The sequence below is a fragment of the Osmerus mordax genome, chromosome 9, assembly GCF_038355195.1.
Source record: "Osmerus mordax isolate fOsmMor3 chromosome 9, fOsmMor3.pri, whole genome shotgun sequence".
In the NCBI taxonomy this organism is placed as follows: Eukaryota; Metazoa; Chordata; class Actinopteri; order Osmeriformes; family Osmeridae; genus Osmerus; species Osmerus mordax.
This window is the reverse complement of record NC_090058.1, coordinates 16880031-16900174: the sequence shown is the minus strand read 5'-3', so window position 1 is coordinate 16900174 and position 20144 is coordinate 16880031. Positions and strand designations below refer to the sequence as shown.

Genomic DNA, 20144 nt, shown 5'->3' with positions numbered 1-20144 from the left:
CCACAGGACATCCAGGAGTACCGATAAAACGGAACCCCTTTCCGAGGCCGCGGTTCCAGGCTCCATGTAATTGATGCGTCGACCTTGCCCTTTCTCCGCACCCCCCCCCCCCCCCCCCCCGTTCTTGTTAAGCTGAAGTTACAAGCCGATGTTAGAAGAGATGATCATTTAGGAAGGATACTTAATTGATACACAGGTCTAGCTGTGATACGTTGGCTTACGCGTGCCTGTCCTTTGTTTGCAAAGAGCTTTTGTTTGTAAAAGTTTTTTTTTTATATGGGAAAGAGGGTTGGATAGCGTACAGCGTAACCAGACCAGGAGAGGGGTTTTTGGTTGTATATATTCATGTTTTTGTACCACAATGATTTGGATTATATCCACTTACATTCAGACATGTATATTTTGATATAAAGTTAACACAAGTGCAAACCTGTAAGCTCGTCGTCGAGCCGCGAAGACAATTTTTTTTTGTACCACAAAGATATTAAACATATTGGAACACCGGTGTGTCTTAGTATGTGGCCCCTCTGCAACCAACAACCATGTTAACCCTTCTCCAGCCTCCTCCTGCCTTTTCAATAAATCTTTAGTTTGTTCCTTCTTCCATCTGGTCCTGTCTGGTTTCTCCTGCTTCTCTGCTCTGTGTGCCTGTCCTGTGCTGGGGAGCGGTCCTCCATGCCTGTGCTGGGGAGCGGTCCTCCATGCCTGTCCTGTGCTGGGGAGCGGTCCTCCATGCCTGTCCTGTGCTGGGGAACGGTCCTCCATGCCTGTCCTGTGCTGGAGAGCGGTCCTCCATGCCTGTGCTGGGGAGCGGTCCTCCATGCCTGTCCTGTGCTGGGGAGCGGTCCTCCATGCCTGTCCTGTGCTGGGGAGCGGTCCTCCATGCCTGTCCTGTGCTGGGGAACGGTCCTCCATGCCTGTCCTGTGCTGGAGAGCGGTCCTCCATGCCTGTCCTGTGCTGGAGAGCGGTCCTCCATGCCTGTCCTGTGCTGGAGAGCGGTCCTCCATGCCTGTCCTGTGCTGGGGAGCGTTTCTCCATTCCTGTCGACTTCTTCACGGGGGGGTTTCAGCAGTCTCTCATTCCAGCTTGATGTTTCCACCTCCTCATGTCTCCTGCGTGCCTGTGCTTCTCTCGGCGCTCTGTCTCTCCTGCTAGCCAGCTAGTTAGGGTGGACCCTCTGGAACCAGACCCTCAGAGGCAGGGTGTACCATCACACAGTAGGAGCAGGTCAGAATACACTACCTGTTACCCTACTGTATAAATTATTTAAAAAAAGGTATTCTGAACTACGAAAACAACAATATATACACTAACATGAATGGGAGATTGATTGAATCAATCTTTATTCATACTGAGGGGAAATTGAGCTGGTACTGCAAAATTGGACAGGAAATGTAGTGAACATTCAGCAAGCTTGGTGATCTTTACAACCTACACAAACCGTAGTAAGCCTTCCAACTTGTAGCCTCATCTTTACTCACGTCACTTGTGTACGGGAGACATGGGTAAAACAATATTGAAAGTAGCCTCGCTTTTGGCCACTAGGTGGAGCCCTACCTCTCCATTATCAGAAACCAATCAGAAGCACTTGTTTTAGAGGTGACTTTACCTGCCAATCAGACCAGTCAGCAGGGAGGGTGGGCTCTAGCTCAACTCGTACCACTCCACCAGGGGGAGCTGGAGGTGTCTGTTCCAGCACCAGGAAACCCCACATTCTGATCCCACACCTGTCACTAATTAAACCAGGCCCCTTTAACACATCTGGGAGCTGTTATTTACATCAGCGTCTAATCAGGCAGGAGAAAGATGCAAATTACCGGGGCCACACACACACACACCATCCTCAGCATGACTGGGTCCTGCAGGGGGGGTCTCTCTCCATGTCAATCTGTCTGCGGACGCGCCCGTCTGTCGACGTGACGACGCGCCTGTCGACGTGACGATGCGCCTGTCTGTCAACGTGACGACCCGCCTGTCGACGTGACAACGCGCCCGTCTCTGTCGACGTGACGACGCGCCTGTCTGTCGACGTGACGTAGTTACCCGCCTGCTGGCTGCACTTCCTGTTCCTGTCAGTTCACTGTACTGATCCTGAAGGAAGTCCAAGTGTTCCGCTAAACTCTGCACAGTTCCAGAAGAACTCAAAACTGAGGTCACACACAACATAATATACCTGATAGCGACGCTTGATAGTGTCCGAATAACTTGATTATTACTGGCCGAAAGTTGGCTAATAACTCCATGACATACATATATTTGTGGTACACATGACAATATAACGTCTTACTTTTGCTATGTAAAGATGGCTGGTACAGAACCCAGACAGGGTGGGGCAAGACTGAAGGCTGAAGGAGGCCTGCGGTCGGTTGATGCCCCCTGTTAGGATCCCGTCAGGAGGGTATCCATGTTTAGGCATGCACGCCCCAGACAGCCCCATGCATTATGCATCCTGAGAGTACAGACTGCATGCTGCTGTATGTGGGTTACCTGGGTGGGGACGGGTCATACTCTCACTGTTTAAAGACCCCATTTCGACACATTTTTCTTCCCAGCTGTATGATGCCGAGTGTTTCTAAACTAGGCCATTTCTCTCCCTCCTCCAGGGTCTGTTCTGGTTGGGAGGGGGATTGGGGGGGGGGGGGGGGGGGGGGGGGGGGGCAGGAGTCCAAGTAATGTCGGGGATTGTTGTTATAGTACGTTTGAGACCGCTGTTTGTCCCAATAAAAGAAAAGAAAAAAACTCAACAAAAAAAATAAGAAAACGGCGAACTTTCTGTTGGAGGAAGTGGAATCAGCTGCGATGATGCAGCGATGCGAATGAAAGGCCTATATCAAAGCTGCCACAGAGAGAATGTGAGTCAGACCCAGTCCCTGGAGGTGAGAGACTGAGGCGCCCTCTCAAAGCCCGCCCCGCGCAGAGAGAAAGAGGGGGAGGAAAGACAGGCGAGAGAGAGAGACCAGGGGAGCGAGAAAATAAAGAGGCGAGGAGGTTCTGGCAGTATTTGGAGAATTACCACGAGGGGTAGCCGAGTGGGAATGTCGGAGGGGGGTCCGGTGCGCTCATCAAACGGTCTCCATCCCTTTCGCTGCGCCGGTCAGCGTGTCGCCGGCACTGGAGAGAACCGCAGGCGAGGAAGTCACATCGGATTAAAGCGCAATTCAAAGTATCGCGTAGACATCTGAGAGGCAAGAGGAACTTAGGACAGGGGTGTTCGAGAAATGGATCTTGTTAACGCAGATATGTGATTTGATTTTATGCGAAGAGGCAACACATTTGGATACAGATGGTCCTTCACATTGAAATATGATAGGTAGTTTTCACGTTGGTTTGAGCTTCGTGTTTATGAAGTGGCGAGCAGCCTACAAGCGCTTTCCCGGCGCCGAGTGACTGAGAGTGGAGAGGAGACAAGCGTGCACAGGCTAACAATTAATGACGATTATGACTCCGAGATCTTCTGAAATGTGCCTTTGAGTAGAAATTGTCTTATTCTCATACACAGTTACTGGAGTCACACTTAGGGGATGCCATGAACTTTGAAGAGTGAAAGTTATTATTTTGGGAATTAGGTAAACGTTTCGGGTTGGCGTATTATCATCCTTGCGCAATGGGAGAAAAGTTTCGGACCTTCTCTTGGAGACGCTCTTACGGACGCCCGCTAATGGGTAGGCTAGCCTAAATAACATGCGAAGTTACCAGTTGACTGCACAGACTATTCTGATTGACAAAAAGGACCAAGGATGTCTTGAATATAAAAAATAACAAAATACGACCGATCTACAAAGAAAATAACTCAAAAGAACAGCCAAATCACAGCTATTAAAGAGAGGGAGACTGTGGAAGGGACAGAGAAATATTCTAAAGTCTGATCTTCAGCCAAGCGGAAGAGTGCGAGCCCAGTGGATATTCAGATGTCGTACGAGCGGGGTCAAACGTGGAGGATGTTGCTTCTCTGTCTGGCCGCTCTGTCCTGGGTGACGGCCTGGGCCGAAGAGAAGATCATCTTTGATAGACACGCTGTCTACTGGAACAGCTCGAACCCGAGGTAGGAGTGTGTGTGAGAGTGAGAGAGAGAGGGAGAGGGAGAGGGAGAGAGAGCGCAGGGCCTACTGCAAGCCTTGCCGCTAGATCAAAATGTCACAACCTGAGGGACAGTGAATCAACCTTGTATGACTGTTAAAACGTTCTATATTTTATTGTAACATGCATTTATCTGTTACTTTTCTAAAGTCCCCAACTTACTATGTTACTGTTATTTTGCCATATTATTACTGTTAGACTTCTTGTAAAATGTTATGATATATATGTTAAAATGTCCATTCAATATGGACTGCTTTGGTAATACTGCTCAACCCGAACTGTCATGCCAATAAAGCATTCTGAACTGAACTGAACTAAGAGAGAGAGAAAGATAGACCGAGTGTGTGTGCAGGGGGTTATCTAATCATCCATCGGATAACATTGCATTTGCTCTATGTAAAATTGTGCTGTGGAGAACTCACCAGGCAGGAGACGGCAGTACTGTTTTAATCTCCTTTAGTGAAAACTCGCAAGTACCTGCACTTCCTCTTGTGCCTGTCCCGTATTACTGCCGTAATATATTTACTGCCTAGTAACTGCATAGTATTGGCTAATATGAAGAGCAATAGATCACCAATACCACACATTTATATGTTTATGTCCTCATAACAAATACTAAAGCTACATGTAACAGAACATAGATAGATAGATAGATACTTTATTAATCCCGTGGGGAAATTCAGGTATCTCTCACAGCTCTCATATTTACAATTGCAATACAATATGTACAGACAATACAATACAAACAGACAATACAATACGTTATGTACAGTGTAGATAGGATGTATATGTAGGTGTATAGTGCAAAACAGTGTCAAGTCAATCATATATTAGAGTTTTATGACAGCTGGGACAAAGGACCTCCTAAGACGCTCAGTCCGAGAACGTAGGGTGTTGAGCCGCCCGCTACGGAGGCTGCTGGACTGTCCTGCCAGGACATGGTGGAGGGGATGATTAACATTGCCCATGATGGCCAAGAGCTTGCCCCGCATCCGTTTCTCCACCACAGTCCCCAGTGAGTCCAGGCTCTGCCCCACCACTGAGCCCGCCTTACTGACCATGCATACAAGAGAGAGGGGGAGGGAAGGAGGGAGGGAGGAGGGAGGGAGGGAGGGAGTCTCTTTTGAACAGTTCATAGTTAGAGAGCAATTGGGAGTAAAACAGTGTTTCCAGACAGTTTCTTTGTGATGCATCACCACCTGATTGTAAACCACAGCTCACCTTGTCTTATTGATAGAGATGCTCTGGGTTTTACAGGCTGGATATTGTGTTGTTGAGCATAAATGCGCGCACACACATACAACTGAGTCTTTTTGTCTCAAACAATAAGGACAGCTTGTCTGTTCATCACACTCTGTAGAGATCACACACACACACATCCTTTCTGCATCCATTTCCAGGTGCATGCATGCTCAAACACTGATATTCACAAATAGCTTCTTTTGACTCGGTTGTGTGCTCTCTCTCTCTCCGACACACACATTGCTGTCTAGCAGGACCTTTCTCATTGACATGGGGCAGAGCACCCCAGGTCTGTCTGTCTAATGGTTTGTGACAGGCTGGCCAGCCCTCTCTCTCTCTCTCTCTCTCTCTCTCTCTCTCTCTCTCTCTCTCTCTCTCTCTCTCTCTCTCTCTCTCTCTCTCTCTCTCTCTCTCTCTCTCTCTCTCTCTCCTCCCTCTATCTCACTCTTACTCTCTCTATTTTGCTTCCTCAGTCTTTTTCTTGTGCTCTGTCTTTCTCTCCTCCCTTCTCCTATCTGTCTCCTCCCCCTCCCTCCCCCCTCTCCCTCTCTTAGGTAGATAGGTAAACAGTGAAAGTGCTCCCTCTCTCTCTTTCTCACGGCTGGATTAGTCCAGATAACTGGCCTGTCTGTCTGCATCATGTGCGTGCACACTCACACACACACACACACAGTCGCGCGCCCACATACACACACACACACGCATACACACAGGTCAGGCTTGTCTCTGACTGCATCACTTCTCTACAGGAGGGCTTCTCAAATATTTAACAGGCAAGAAGCAAGACTAACCCTCTCTCTTTCTCTCTTTCTATCCGTCTCTCTTTATCTCTTTATCTCTCCCTCCCTCCCTCCCTTTCCTCTCTCTCAAGCACACAAACATCTTGAGGCAAGGGAAGCCATTATGGTGATGCTCTTCTGGTCACGATGGCAACAAGCCCAAAAATACCAAAATGGTTGAAAGTCAGGATGGGCTTTCGGGGACAGAGAGTCAGTGTTTCAGTGTTTGGTGTGTCCTCCTCCAGGCTCAGTGTTTGGTGTGTCCTCCTCCAGGCTCAGTGTGTGGTGTGTCCTCCTCCAGGCTCAGTGTGTGGTGTGTCCTCCTCCAGGCTCAGTGTTTGGTGTGTCCTCCTTCAGGCTCAGTGTGTGGTGTGTCCTCCTCCAGGCTCAGTGTGTGGTGTGTCCTCCTCCAGGCTCAGTGTGTGGTGTCCTCCTCCAGGCTCAGTGTGTGGTGTCCTCCTCCAGGCTCAGTGTGTGGTGTCCTCCTCCAGGCTCAGTGTTTGGTGTGTCCTCCTTCAGGCTCAGTGTGTGGTGTGTCCTCCTCCAGGCTCAGTGTGTGGTGTGTCCTCCTCCAGGCTCAGTGTGTGGTGTCCTCCTCCAGGCTCAGTGTGTGGTGTCCTCCTCCAGGCTCAGTGTGTGGTGTCCTCCTCCAGGCTCAGTGTGTGGTGTGTCCTCCTCCAGGCTCAGTGTGTGGTGTGTCCTCCTCCAGGCTCAGTGTGTGGTGTCCTCCTCCAGGCTCAGTGTTTGGTGTGTCCTCCTCCAGGCTCAGTGTGTGGTGTGTCCTCCTCCAGGCTCAGTGTGTGGTGTGTCCTCCTCCAGGCTCAGTGTTTGGTGTGTCCTCCTCCAGGCTCAGTGTGTGGTGTGTCCTCCTCCAGGCTCAGTGTGTGGTGTGTCCTCCTCCAGGCTCAGTGTGTGGTGTCCTCCTCCAGGCTCAGTGTGTGGTGTCCTCCTCCAGGCTCAGTGTGTGGTGTGTCCTCCTCCAGGCTCAGTGTGTGGTGTGTCCTCCTCCAGGCTCAGTGTTTGGTAGTTAAGACAGATCCTCACTCTCTCCTGGCCCTCTCCTCCAAGGTCTTGTGTGAAGATAATAGAAAATGCTTCCAGATAATCCAATTCCAACACCCTGGCTGTTTCTGCTCACTATGGGGGCATCTCTGATCCACATACACAAACACACACACACACACACACACATACCACAAGCACATTCACACATGCACATACACACATACACACCACCCCATACACCTACCTCACATACAAACACATCACACACAATGTACTAGCCCTCTAGTTGGGGAAGAGATGGTGCTCATTGAATGTAGTGCAGCTGAGCGACATGACACTGTCACAAACCAATAACCATGAAGACCCATGAGGGAAGCTTTATACCCGAAGATATAGAGAGGATCCACACTCTGTGGTCATCATACACAGGTTAGGGTATCAGACATGTACAAATGGATACACACACGCACACACACACACGCACATACACACAGTCACACACACCTCCTGCTACCTCTGGGTCTGTTTCATAAAGCCTGCAGGTGAGTGGCTTTGTTCACCCTGAGCAGCTAAATGTGCTCAGAGCAGCTGATCTTTCCTTCTGAAGCACACACACACACACACACATGCTCTATGGTCCAGGAGGAGTGTCTTACCTAATCCCATGGTTTAATCTTCAAAAGACTTGCCCCACTCGTCCTCTTCCCCCCCCCCCCCCCTTTTGTTCTTTCCCCCTTTTTTCCCCAGTTTCTTTCTCTCTTTCTCTCCTCAGTTTCCCTCCTCTGTTTCTTTCTTCCTTCCTCTCCCTCTCTCTTTCTATTCCCCCTCTTTCTCTTTTTCCCCTCTCTATTTCGCTCTTTCCTCTCTCTCTTTCTGTCTTTCCCATCTATTTCTTTCTTTCCCCGTCTCTCTCTCTATTCCCCCTCTTTCTCTTTTTCCCCTCTCTATTTCGCTCTTTCCTCTCTCTCTTTCTGTCTTTCCCATCTATTTCTTTCTTTCCCCGTCTCTCTCTCTATTCCCCCTCTCTCTTTTTCCCCTCTCTCTATTTCGCTCTTTCCTCTCTCTCTTCCCTGTCTCTCTCTTCCCCCCCTCTCTCTCCTCTCTCTTCATCCGTCCGTCCCTGGTCTTTGAGGGCCCCTGCCTCCAGCAGGCAGCTGAGGAGGAGGCTGACAGCAGTCATGCTGAAGAGGGATCCCTCCTTGGAGAGAAAAAACCTTGTAGGACACACCAGTGGAGTGTGTGTGTGTGTGTGTGTTTGCTCTTCCCGAGTGTCTCTCCCGCTCACTCATGTATCCATGTCTTTTTGCAGCTTTCTCCCAGGGGGCATACATATCACTTGTGTGTCTCATACATGCAGTGCTGTACTTTCTACTGACAGCACATCAAACCTGCCTGCCCCTCTACCTCTCTGTCTCTCTCTGTCTCTCTCTGTCTCTCTCTGTCTCTCTGTTTCTCTCTGTTTCGGTCTGTCTCTCTCTGTCTCTCTCTGTCTCTCTCTGTCTCTCTGTTTCTCTCTGTTTCGGTCTCTCTCTCTGTCTCTCTCTCTGTCTCTCTCTGTTTCGGTCTGTCTCTCTCTCTCTGTTTCTCTCTGTTTCGGTCTGTCTCTCTCTGTCTCTCTCTCTCTGTTTCTCTCTGTTTCGGTCTGTCTCTCTCTGTCTCTCTCTGTCTCTCTCTGTCTCTCTCTCTCTCTCTCTCTCTCTCTCTCTCTGTCTCTCTCTCTCTTTCTCTCTCTCTCTCCCCCTCTCTCTCTCTCTCTCTCTCTCTCTTCCTCAACCCTTTCCTCTGTCTATATCAGTGTGTTAGTGTCCAGTGAGGGTGTGACTGAGGTGGTGGGCGGGGGGTGGCGGGGGAGGGCGGGGGAGGGCGGGGGGGTGGCGGGGGAGGGCGGGGGGTGGCGGGGGAGGGCGGGGGGGTGGCGGGGGAGGGCGGGGGGTGGCAGGTAATGTCAACACCGAGGCATCAGATCACAACATGACAGACTCCCACAGGAGGATAACTGCCTTTGTCTGCACATGAGACAAACCAGGCAGCAAATGGCTTAATTACGTCTGTAAAAACATCATTATGGAAGTTTGTGTCTCTGTGTGTGTGTGTGTGTGTGTGGGGGGGGGGGGGGGGGGGGGGTATGTGTATTTATATAATGATGAGTAGAAAACAAGTCTCTGTGGTGTGATTGTCAGTTCGACAGCATGCAGAGGATAAATACTCCTGTTTATGATGATGATGTTGCTGCTGCTGATGTGAGGCTTTACAAACTGTTTTGACACAAAGAGAGAGGAAGGGAGAGAGAGAGAGGGGGGAAGGGCGGAAGACAAAAGGAGAGAGAGGGTAAGAGAAAGACAAGAAAGCGAGAAGAGGGAGGTAGAGAAAGAGAGGAGGAGATCAAAATGGAGAGAGAGAGAAAGGAGTGAGAGTGAGAGAGACAGAGCGTGAGAGAGAGGAGGAGAGATAGGAGGAGGGAGAGCGAGAGAGAGGGGTTGGGAGAGAAAGGGAGAGAAAGAGAGAGCAAGTAAAAGAGAGAGAAGGAGAGAGAGGAGGAGAGAGAGGAGGAGAAAGAGAGGTGAGAGCAGTCCTAGATAACCTGGGAGTCCTGAACAGTAGAGCTGCAGTGAAGGAAGTCCTGTATTAGCAATTGTTTCCTGACAGGGAGATGGTGGCGATGCCCTGTGATTGGACGCTTCTCATTCCTATGTGTGTTCTCTCCGCTCTGAGCCTGGGACCTCACACTGTTTACACAGACTGGAGATAACACACACACACACACACCACACACACACAAATAAACATACACGTTCACACACACATTCACACACAGTTAGGTTGGATTTTCTTTTAGAGAGGAAGTTAGGTTGGATGTTCGGTTAGAGAGGAAGTTAGGTTGGATATTAGAGGAGGGTAGGTTGGATGTTCTGTTAGAGAGGAAGTAAGGTTGGATGTTCGAGGACGGTAGGTTGGATGTTCTGTTAGAGAGGAAGGAAGGTTGGATGTTCGGTTAGAGAGGAGTTTAAGGTTAGTTGGATGTTCTGGGAGAGTGGATGCACTTGGACCTTAATGTTAAAGATCCCCTCAGGCCAACAGCTTTTAGAGAAGACATTGAAAGAGAACCAATAAAAAAACGAAATGGTTTGTGTGGTTGATGAAAGGATGAAAAAGAAAGAGAGAGAAAGAAGAGGAGATGTGCTCTTATAAATGCCACGGTTTTCCACTTGGGCAGGCATCAACCCAGGTGAGACCAACCGCCATGAAACATTTAGAGGCAGGCCTGAGAACAGCCTGGCTAACACTGTCCAAACACCCGGACCTGTGTGGGAGCACGTGTATGGGCATGCAGGTGGCCTGTGTGGGTGTGTGACTGTGTGTGTGACTGTGTGTGCATCTCTGTGTGACTGTACGTGTGTGTTTGTGTGTGTATGTGTGTGTCTGCCCCGTCCCAATCATAACAGAACACCACCTTACACGCCCCACCCCAGCCAAGGCACGATACAACGGCAACAAAACAAACGGAATGAACGACAAAAGCAAAGCAACCAGACCACAGAATCCACTCTTCTTCTCTGGTGGGCTAAAAACAGCGACACCCCTGAGACAGAGAATATGAACTCCGTCCTGGCTGCGAGGCTCCACCAATGGGATTAGAAGCAGAACTAACAGCTAGAAAAACAGAAAGTGCCTGGCGTTTTGTCCTTAATCAATCCTTCATCCACGTCCTTATGTACTTGAACGGGGATGAAAGGAGACACGCTGTATTTCTTTGAAGTGCGGCATCTGCTAAATGCATACATCACTTCAGGAAGAGTCTTCTGTGACTACCTTACGCAACGATCAACAATCTCTCTCTCCTAGGACAAACGCACATGTTACTAAGGTTACCAAGCATGGCAAACTTAAGCAGTAATAAGGGCACATTCTTAAAAAAAAATCATCTTTCTTTTCTAATTCATACACTTCTTTTCCATATGCCTTTCATTTGAAGGCCACCTCTGATTCTCCCCAGATGTAATTATATTAACGCTGACGTTGTTGCCACAACAACGGGCCCTGCCAAGTCTGTTGTTTGTGCCCTGCGAGCCCCTTCGTCTATCCATCCCTCTGGGTGGAGGGGTAATATGGGTGAACAATCTCTAATCTGGTTTCTAATCCCTACCTGGGGTTATAATCCCAACCTGAGGTCTAGGTCCCGTCTGATCCCCAGCAAGGCTGGCGGGATTCAGATCCCAGATAGATAGAACCGAATCGGATGGTTCTCCGGGGCAAGGCAGGCCAGGCCAGAGCAGCGGAGAGCAGAGCAGCACAGGACGGAGCTGTGAGTCCTCTGTCTCTCCCTCCGGGAGAACGAAAGAGAAGAATACGAGAATTGAAAGAGCAACTCTATTATCATTCCTTTGACTCCCTCCCTCCATCTCTCCATGGAAATTGAAAGAGGAGGAGGAGAGGACTGTGTATTACGTGTCTTTTTGTACCCTCTCCTCTGCGCCCCAAATGAAGATGGAGATTAAGGAGATTTACAGATCCTTTTTTGTTTGCTGGTACTCCACTGAGAGCGGACCTTCTTTTACAAATGAGATTGATCCGGTTTTCCTTTTGTGGATGTGCACGTGGGTGCCGCTGTGTGCATCTGCGTCTGTATGGGATGTGCGTGGCAATGATTAGTGTGTGTGTGTGTGAGCATGTGTGTTTGTGTGTATTCTGTGGCGGTGCCCACATCTGAAGTGGTTAATCAGTGACAGATCCTTAAGAGGCGTCATTTCTATAGAGCCTGGGTCCTCTCCGCCCTCGATCTACTCCTCTCTCCGGTCATCAGTCACCCTTTCTCTCATTTTATGTATTTTTCTTTCCATCTCTCTTTCTCAACCCCTCTTCATCTCTGTCTCATTCTCTGTCTACATCTCTCTCTCTCTCTCTCTCTCTCTCTCTCTCTCTCTCGCTTTCCCTCCCTCTCCACCCCATTGATTGCAGAAGAGGCTCACCTCTTTGTCTGATCTCAGTGTCCTCTAGAAACTGACAGGACCAGTGTTGGCTGAGTGTCAATGTAACTGTTACTGTGATAGGTGTATATAAGTAACTGTTACTGTGGCAGGAGTATATAAGTAACTGTTACTGTGGCAGGAGTATATAAGTAAGTGTTACTGTGGCAGGAGTATATAAGTAACTGTTACTGTGGCAGGAGTATATAAGTAACTGTTACTGTGGCAGGAGTATATAAGTAACTGTTACTGTGGCAGGAGTATATAAGTAAGTGTTACTGTTGTAGATATGGTGAGAGGGAGTGTGATGAAATGGGGGAAAGCAGAGTGAAATGACAAGCGATAGAAACAAGTGACAAGATAGAAAACAACAAACACGATCCACAGGTGGAGTAAACTGCAGAGAACGGAGAGAGACTGGGGAGAGGAGAGAGAGGAGAAGGGGAGGGAGAGAGATGACAGAGGGAGTGGAGCGCTGTCTCATGGTACCATGAGGAGAATAGACTGTGGCACTCAGTAGTGGAGCTGGATACTGTCTGTTTGATCACACACACTTCAAACACATGCATTGACTTCCTGTGTGCGTGTGTGTGTTGGAGTGTCTGAGTGTGTGCGTGTTTGAGAGTTTGTGTCTTTGTGTGTGCGTGTGTTTTGAGTGTTTGTGTGTTTTGAGAGTGTTTACTGAGGGGAATGTTCGTGTTGTTTTGTTGATCTAAAATCCGTCGACCTTAAACAAAACAAGCGTGGAGTCTGCTTCTTTCACTGCCTCTTCACTTGGGCCTCGATGAATAATGGAAATGAACATGTGTGTGTGTGCATGTGTGTACATGGGTCTGTGTGTGTGTGTTGCTTGCTTTTGTGTGTGTGTGTTGCTTGTCTGTTTGTATCCGTGTGTGTATGCATTGCATGTGTGTTGCATGTCTGGCGTCTTGCTTGTCGCCCCCTTCGCCCTTCTCTCTCCTCCCTCAATTCCCTTCTCCATTTGACATTTGATTCGTTTAGCAGATGCTTTCCTCCAAAACCTCGACAAATAGTTCTCCTCCTTCCTGTTGTCTGTCTTGTATTTGTTCCATACCTGACAACTCCAGGACCAGCACTTACATTTACATTTAGTCATTTAGCAGACGCTCTTATCCAGAGCGACTTACAGTAAGTACAGGGACATTCCCCTTGAGGCAAGTAGGGTTGCCCAAGGACATAACGTCATTTGACACGGCCAGGAATCGAACTGGCAACCTTCAGATTCCCTAACCGCTCAGCCACCTGACTCCCTGCTCACTTCTGTTGGTTCCATTCTGCTATCTGGACCTGGTGGAACACCTCTACTGTTCCTCTGTCAAGGTGGGTCATGGTGGAACACCTCCACTGTACACCCCCCCCCCTCCTCCCCTCCCCGCGTTAGTCTGGACATGGTGCCCGTTACATACTTGTCACAGCCTTCATTTGTCTCTATTAAAATCACTGTTACCATTGGCAACCTGTCACGTCAAAGTTTGATTAAGAACATTATTGAAGCTTAGAGTAATGAATTATTGATTGTCAGGAGGGGTAAGTCTGCAGGGAATAGATTATAAGACATAGGGAGGGAGGGGTGCGTGTGTGTGTGTGAGAGAGAGAGAAAGAGAGAGAGAGAGTAGGAGTTTGTGTGTAGTCACCCATGCGTTTCGCGCGTGTGTGTATAAATCCAAAGGGGGTTGATTAAAAGATTCATGATCATGTTGATTAGAAAATGTAGCATTTTCTATGAAGTTTCGGCTAAACATATCGATGTTAAGGTTATAGCATAGCGATGTCCTTGGCATGACATCACTTCCTGCTCTGTGTTGACTGAAGCAGGAACAGGATGTGACTCTCAGGTAGGCAGATAAACATCTGTAGCCAGTAACATGTTCTAAACACTGACACTGGGCAGAGATAACTGTCCTGTTAGATTTCAGCTTCGGGCCATATTCTACCCACTTCTGACAGCTTTCTGGGTGTACGCGTGTGTGTATGTGCATGTGTGTATGCATGTGCGCATGGGAGTACGTGTGTGTTCTTGTGCGCTTGTGTGTGTGTGTTTCTGAGAGTGTCTCTGCATATGTGTGTTACTGTGTGTGTGTGGGCAGGGGGTGTGTGTGTGTGTTTCTGAGAGTGTCTCTGCATATGTGTGTTCCTGTGTGTGTGTGTGTGTGTGCAGGGGGGTATGTGTGGGGTGTGTGTGTGTGTTTCTGAGAGTGTCTCTGCATATGTGTGTTACTCTGTGTGTGTGTGTGCAGGGGGGGGGGTGTGGGGTGTGTGTGTGTGTTGTGCAAGACAGAGAGAGGCTCAGGCCCACAGCTGGATAGGAAGTGCTCATAGCAACATCCCCACTGCTGTGATGTTCATTGGTTCACAGTTCAAAAGAACACTTTCTCTGTGGTTGGAGGGAGTGAGGGGTGGGAAACACACACACACACACACACACACACACACACACACACACAACACACACACACACACACACACACACACACACACACACACCACACACTCTTCCTCCTTGGGCTGTATATTCAGGTGATGGACATCTCTTTTTTTCCTTCTCATCCCCCATCTACCCTTTATATATCCCCACATATCTCTATCCTTCCCTCCCCATCTCTCTCCATCTCCCCTTCTCTCCACAAAAATCCTATGTTCTGTTCATCAACACTTCTCTCTTACACTTATCTCTCCAGCTCTTGCATCTCTCTCTCCCTCTCCTCTACATCTCTCTCTCTCTCCTCCTTCTCTCTCTCTCAGTAATGCGTAGAGACAGGGCTGGATGTATAATTCATGTCCTTTCTGCCAGCCACGTTTCTGTGTGTGTGTGTGTGTGATGGTGTGTGTGTGTGTGTGTGTGTGTAGGACACCAGCATTACAGCCAGGCCTGAGAGAGAACCCTCACAAGGACTAAGTAAAGAAAGTGAGAGAGGAACAGGGACTGTGTCTGTGTATTTGTATGTATGTTTGTGTCTGTGTGTACGTTCTTTTATACATGTGTATGAGTGTGGGTTCATGGTGTATATTTTTAGTTTGTGAAATAGAATTCAACGAGCAAACTCACATAATACTGTGGAAAAGGATTTCAATCTCCGTGACTGTGGTATAGCCTTGTGTGTGTACAGTTCCTTGAATGTGTGCAGTCCTGTGTGTGTGGTGTGTGTACAGCCCTATGAGTGTGTGTAGTGCCACGAGTGTGTAGTTCTACGAGTGTGTGTAGCTCTGTAAGTGGGTGTAGTCCTGTCAGGAGTGTGCGTAGTCCTGTCAGGGAGGTGTGTACAGTATCCCTGTGAGTGTGTCGTTGTGTGAGTGTGTGTAGCCCTGGTGACTGTGTACAGTAACCCTGTGAGTGTGATGTTGTGTGAGTGTGTGTAGCCCTGTGACTGTGTACAGTAACCCTGTGAGTGTGATGTTTGTGTGAGTGTGTGTAGCCCTGTGACTGTGTACTAGTAAACCCTGGTGAGTGTGTGTCTCCCGTATCCAGCCAGACTTGTTGTGAAACAAGTGAAAGCAAGGCAGTGTGTTTGTGTTGTGACGGAAGTCCTGCTTCTTTCGGTCGCACTCCGTCCGAAATAGAAGTAGGGAGGGCCGAGGCCCCACCTCCATCTCCACTCAGCCGTCCCCACATCTCTTCCTCTGGGGAGGCGGAGAGAGAGGGGGAAAGAAACGGAGGAGTACGGCGGGGAAGAGTGTGAAAAGGGGAAGAGGGAGAGGCCGAGGGAACAAGAGGGAGGAAGGAAGAACATTGAAAATGAAATGGGAGGTCACGCAGAGGGGAAGAGAGGCACAAATACTAGGGGAGATGAAGGGAGGAAAGAGAGAGAGAGGAGAGCGGGAGATACAGAGAATGAGAGGGATGGAGAGAGAGAGAGAGAGAGAGAGAGAGAGAGAGAGAGAGAGAGAGAGAGATTGTTCCCCTCTAATGGTTATTGGGCTCAGTCATGTGCAGCCATGTCGGGGGAGAGTGAGAGGCTGAACTGGAGGGCCTCTCCATGCAGTTTGGGTGTCCAGAGTGGGCTTGCTACAGCAGCTAGCTAGCGTCTAGGTCAGACCTGGGCATTTTTACGGGGTAAACAAAATAAGTGTGTGGAGCGGTAAGAAATCTGTAGTCCTGAAAGGCTACAGTGAGCAGGCGATTTACATATGTGCGCTTACGCAGCCTCACGACAGGAGACACTGTGTTAGCCGTTGGTTAGCCCTCGAAAATGAAAAAACTAAAGGTTGATACAGAAAGTACAGTTTTGAATCCGATATCAAATCAAATAAAAATGTATTTGTATAGCCCTTTTTACAAGCAATGTCACAGAGGGCTTCACATACGCCCATAGAACTGCCCCTCAACCAACCTAAACCCTCAAGGAAGACAAGGGAAAACTCCCAGAAAAAAAACTCACTAGTGGAGAAAAAATTGAAGAAACCTTTGGAGGAGCAATTCAGTGAGGGATCCCCTCCTCCAGAGACGGTTGGTGAAAGAGAGGAGCAGAACACAGGCTAAACATAGTCATACAGCAGGGAAGTGTCAATGGGTGTTGAAACACCAAAATCCGAGTGTTCAGCTTGGGTCAGAGTTGATAAATGTCAGTTTAAGCAGAGGTAGCCACAGGGCTGGGGACTGTGATCGGAGCAGCATCACAGGCAGGGGGACCGGGAACTCGCTGTTGTCCGTCAGGGAGACTGGTGTCACTTGGCGACTAGATCCAGCTTTGGCAGACTGTCACAGATCGATGTCCACTGGCGACCAGGTCCAGCGTTGGCAGACAGACAACCAGGCAGATGCAGACAGCTCAAACACCACATGGGGATGTGTGGAGGGGGACAGAGAGAGGAGAGCAGGAATTAGAGAATGCCAGGAGCACTAACAGTTACAGTAATATTAGACTGGTGCAGCAATTTAGCAAAGCAAAAGGGTATTTGATGCAGCCCTAGACACTAAGATAGCGCCAGCCCCCCTCGGTTGGAACATGACATCTGTTCCAGGGAAGAGAAACTCTAAAATACGTTATTCTTATACGAATAAGGATGAGAATGTCCCGTCCCTCGTCGTCACCAACTAGTAACAGAAACAATAACAGGAACAATATACAGTAGCAGGTTCACTTTATTTGTAAAATCAAGACATGGACTTCGAAGTATCTGTTTACCGGAAGTCAAAAGCAAAGCTGTGGGCTTTGTCGTTCGCATATCTACCTCAGACATTCAACCAGACTTCAATGCACTTGTTCAAAGCACCAAGACAGACTGGAATTTTCTCACTGAGTAAAAAAAACTGAACTGAACTGGAAAACACTTATTGCTTTTGTATAAAGTTAATACATTTCATCTTAGGTATTTTTGTGAAGATTTAAAGGTACTGTAAAAAAACAAAAAAACAAAACAGTTTGACATATTTTCATAGCCTTATTGTAACATATATTACCAGTAGCAGCTCAAAACCATATAATTACTGTTTTATAAAGTAATAAAATTAATATGAGTATAAGTTCAGCCTATTGGTTCGGCCAGCCACAACGGGTCCCAATTTCTCGTGGCCCTTCAGGAAGCGTGGCCAGCCCCGCTCTGGGTGCTTCGTAGACCCCCAGCGATCAGAGCTGTCTACATGAAGCCTTACACTTACTGGAAGACTACGGCTCCATCACTGTTCAGGTCACTGTTCTGGCCGATGGCAGCTGTCAAAAACAGGTTCTGATTCTGGACTCGGTTTGGAACTGAATCAGATATGGTTCGACTGTCATGGTACCACAGTCAGATATGCTTCTAGAGTGAGATGTGGTTCTACAGACATATGATTCTGGTCAGATATAGTTCTACAGCCTATTCTGGTTGGTTCTAGAGTCAGGTGGTTGCAGAGTCAGATGGTACTAGAGTCAGATATGTTTTGAGAAGTAGACATGGTTCTATAATATAGAACATATTGGTTTTAAGGTCAGATTCTCAAAGTCAGTTCTTAGACATGATTCTACAGTCAGACTTGGTTCTATAGTCAGACGTTGTTCTACAGTCTATGTCAGGGGTATTCATCCTGTTCCTCAGGGTCCGCTGTCCTGTATGTTTTACATGTTTCCCAGCTCCAACACACCTGATTTCAAATGAATGGTCGTTATCAGTGTTTCCACAGAGCTTGTGAACAACCCATCCACTTGACTCTGTGAGCTAAGCCTTACCCCCAAGGTCCAGAATAGAGACACCCTTGGTCTACGTGGGGACAGTAGAGTCAGATATGGTTCATGAAACGGACCACATGTTTACCATAAAATACTGAAGCCAAAGCAGGATCTGGCTGATCCTGGCTGTACTGCAACTGGCTCACCGAGACACACATAGACCCCCAAACATACACACACATCACACACACACAGAGATACACACACACATACACACACATAGAGTCTCTCCAGAGCTGCTTCGGAGTGACTGTGAGCATCTGACAGCGGTGCTGGGTGTTGAGAGAGAGACAACAGCAGAGGACAGGAGAGAAACCAAAGAGAACGGAGAGAGCGAAGACAGGAGAGGGAAATGCAGTCGGAAGAGAGAGGCGAGAGAGAGAGAGGAGAAGAGAAAGACAAACCAAATCTCGCAGACACGTAGAGGGGAGTGACTAAGGAAGGCAGGAAGGAGAGAGCAGAGGAGACGAAGAGAGGGAGGAGAGAGAAGAGAGAGGAGGGAGAACAAAGGATGAGAGAGAGAGAGAAGAGACTGTCGAAAAGAGGAGACAGAATGCTGTGTAGTCTCCATCCTCTCTGAAGTACTCGGGACCAGCTCTGACTGCTGTATACTGAGGCTACCCCATAGGAACGCACAGATCCTCCCCCTCTCCTGTTCCCTCCCTCCACTTTCCTACCTCCCCCTTCCACCTACCATCCTCCATCTCTCCCTTCTCCTCCTGCCTTCATCTCCTTCCTCTATCCTTTCCTTCTTTTTTCTCTCTGCCTCTCCATCTCTCCCTCTCTCGCTCTCTCTCTCCTCCCAGAGAGAGTGGAGGACCACTTTGAATGACAACACTTCTTCCTGTAGGCTGTGGTGTGAGTGTGTGTGCTTTGGTGTTTTATATCTGGTGGAAACCAATTTTTTCAATAGCCGCATTCACTGAGGAGTCTTGTGTGTGTGTGCTTGTGTTGTGTGTGTGTGTGTATGTATGTGTGTGAGGTGATGAAAGAGTGTGTGTTTGTTTGTGTGTGTGTGTATGATGTGTGTGTGTGAGGTGAGGAGAGAGTGTGTCTTGTGCGTATGAATGTGTGTGCGGATAGTGTGTGAGTGAGAAGAGAATGTGTGTTTGTGTGTATGTGTAATGAATGTGTGTGAGGATAGTGTGTGAGTGAGGAGAGAGTGTGTGTTTGTGTGTATGTGTATGAATGTGTGTGAGGATAGTGTGTGAGTGAGGAGAGAGTGTGTGTTTGTGTGTGTGTTTGTATGGAATGTGTGTGAGGATAGTGTGTGAGTGAGGAGAGAGTGTGTGTTTGTGTGTGTGTGTATGAATGTGTGGTGAGGATAGTGTGTGAGTGAGGAGAATGGTTAGGAGACATTAGAGGTCTAACGTTGTGCTCTGTCAGTTGGAGTCTCATTAAAGGCTGTTTTAGTTCCCTTAAACTAATCAATACACGGTCATTCCCGCTCCATTACACACCTGCACAAACACACATGACACACACACACACACACACATACACACCCAAGGAGCATTAAAGAGTCTCAGAGGTAAAAAAAAAAAGAGCCAGCTAGAGCCCAATCTAAGCTAAAGAGATAGCGAGAGGCATTTAAAGATGCAACTGTGTGTGTGTGAGAGAGTGTGAGGGGGAGCGTCTGCTTGTTTGTGTGATTGTTTTGCAGGAAGAGAAAATCATTAAAAAGGTGTTGCTCACTATTAATGGACGGAGCAGGCTGCATTCACTGCTACTGATACATCAATAACCCTCTACTTCAGTTGCATCTGTGCCTCCGTGTGTGTGCCTGCCTCAGTGTGTCAGTGTGTTTGTGTGTCTGTGTGGGTGTGCTGATGAGCGTTTGACTGTTAAAGACCTTAAGAGGCCTGAATCAATACAGCTAATGAGAGTCTTAGAGCTGAGAGACAAGGACAGC

General features: G+C 48.3%; 1 protein-coding gene across 1 annotated transcript in view; it reads left to right on the top strand.

The window, feature by feature from the left end:
• The first annotated feature begins 2717 nt into the window (after positions 1-2717).
• Positions 2718-20144, top strand: part of LOC136949322 (ephrin-A2-like) — a 27791-nt gene continuing 10364 nt past the window's right edge. The window contains exon 1 of the mRNA XM_067243582.1: positions 2718-4043. Within this exon, the coding sequence (XP_067099683.1) occupies positions 3910-4043 (134 nt within the window). The 5' untranslated portion in view covers positions 2718-3909. The remainder of the gene's footprint in view (positions 4044-20144) is intronic.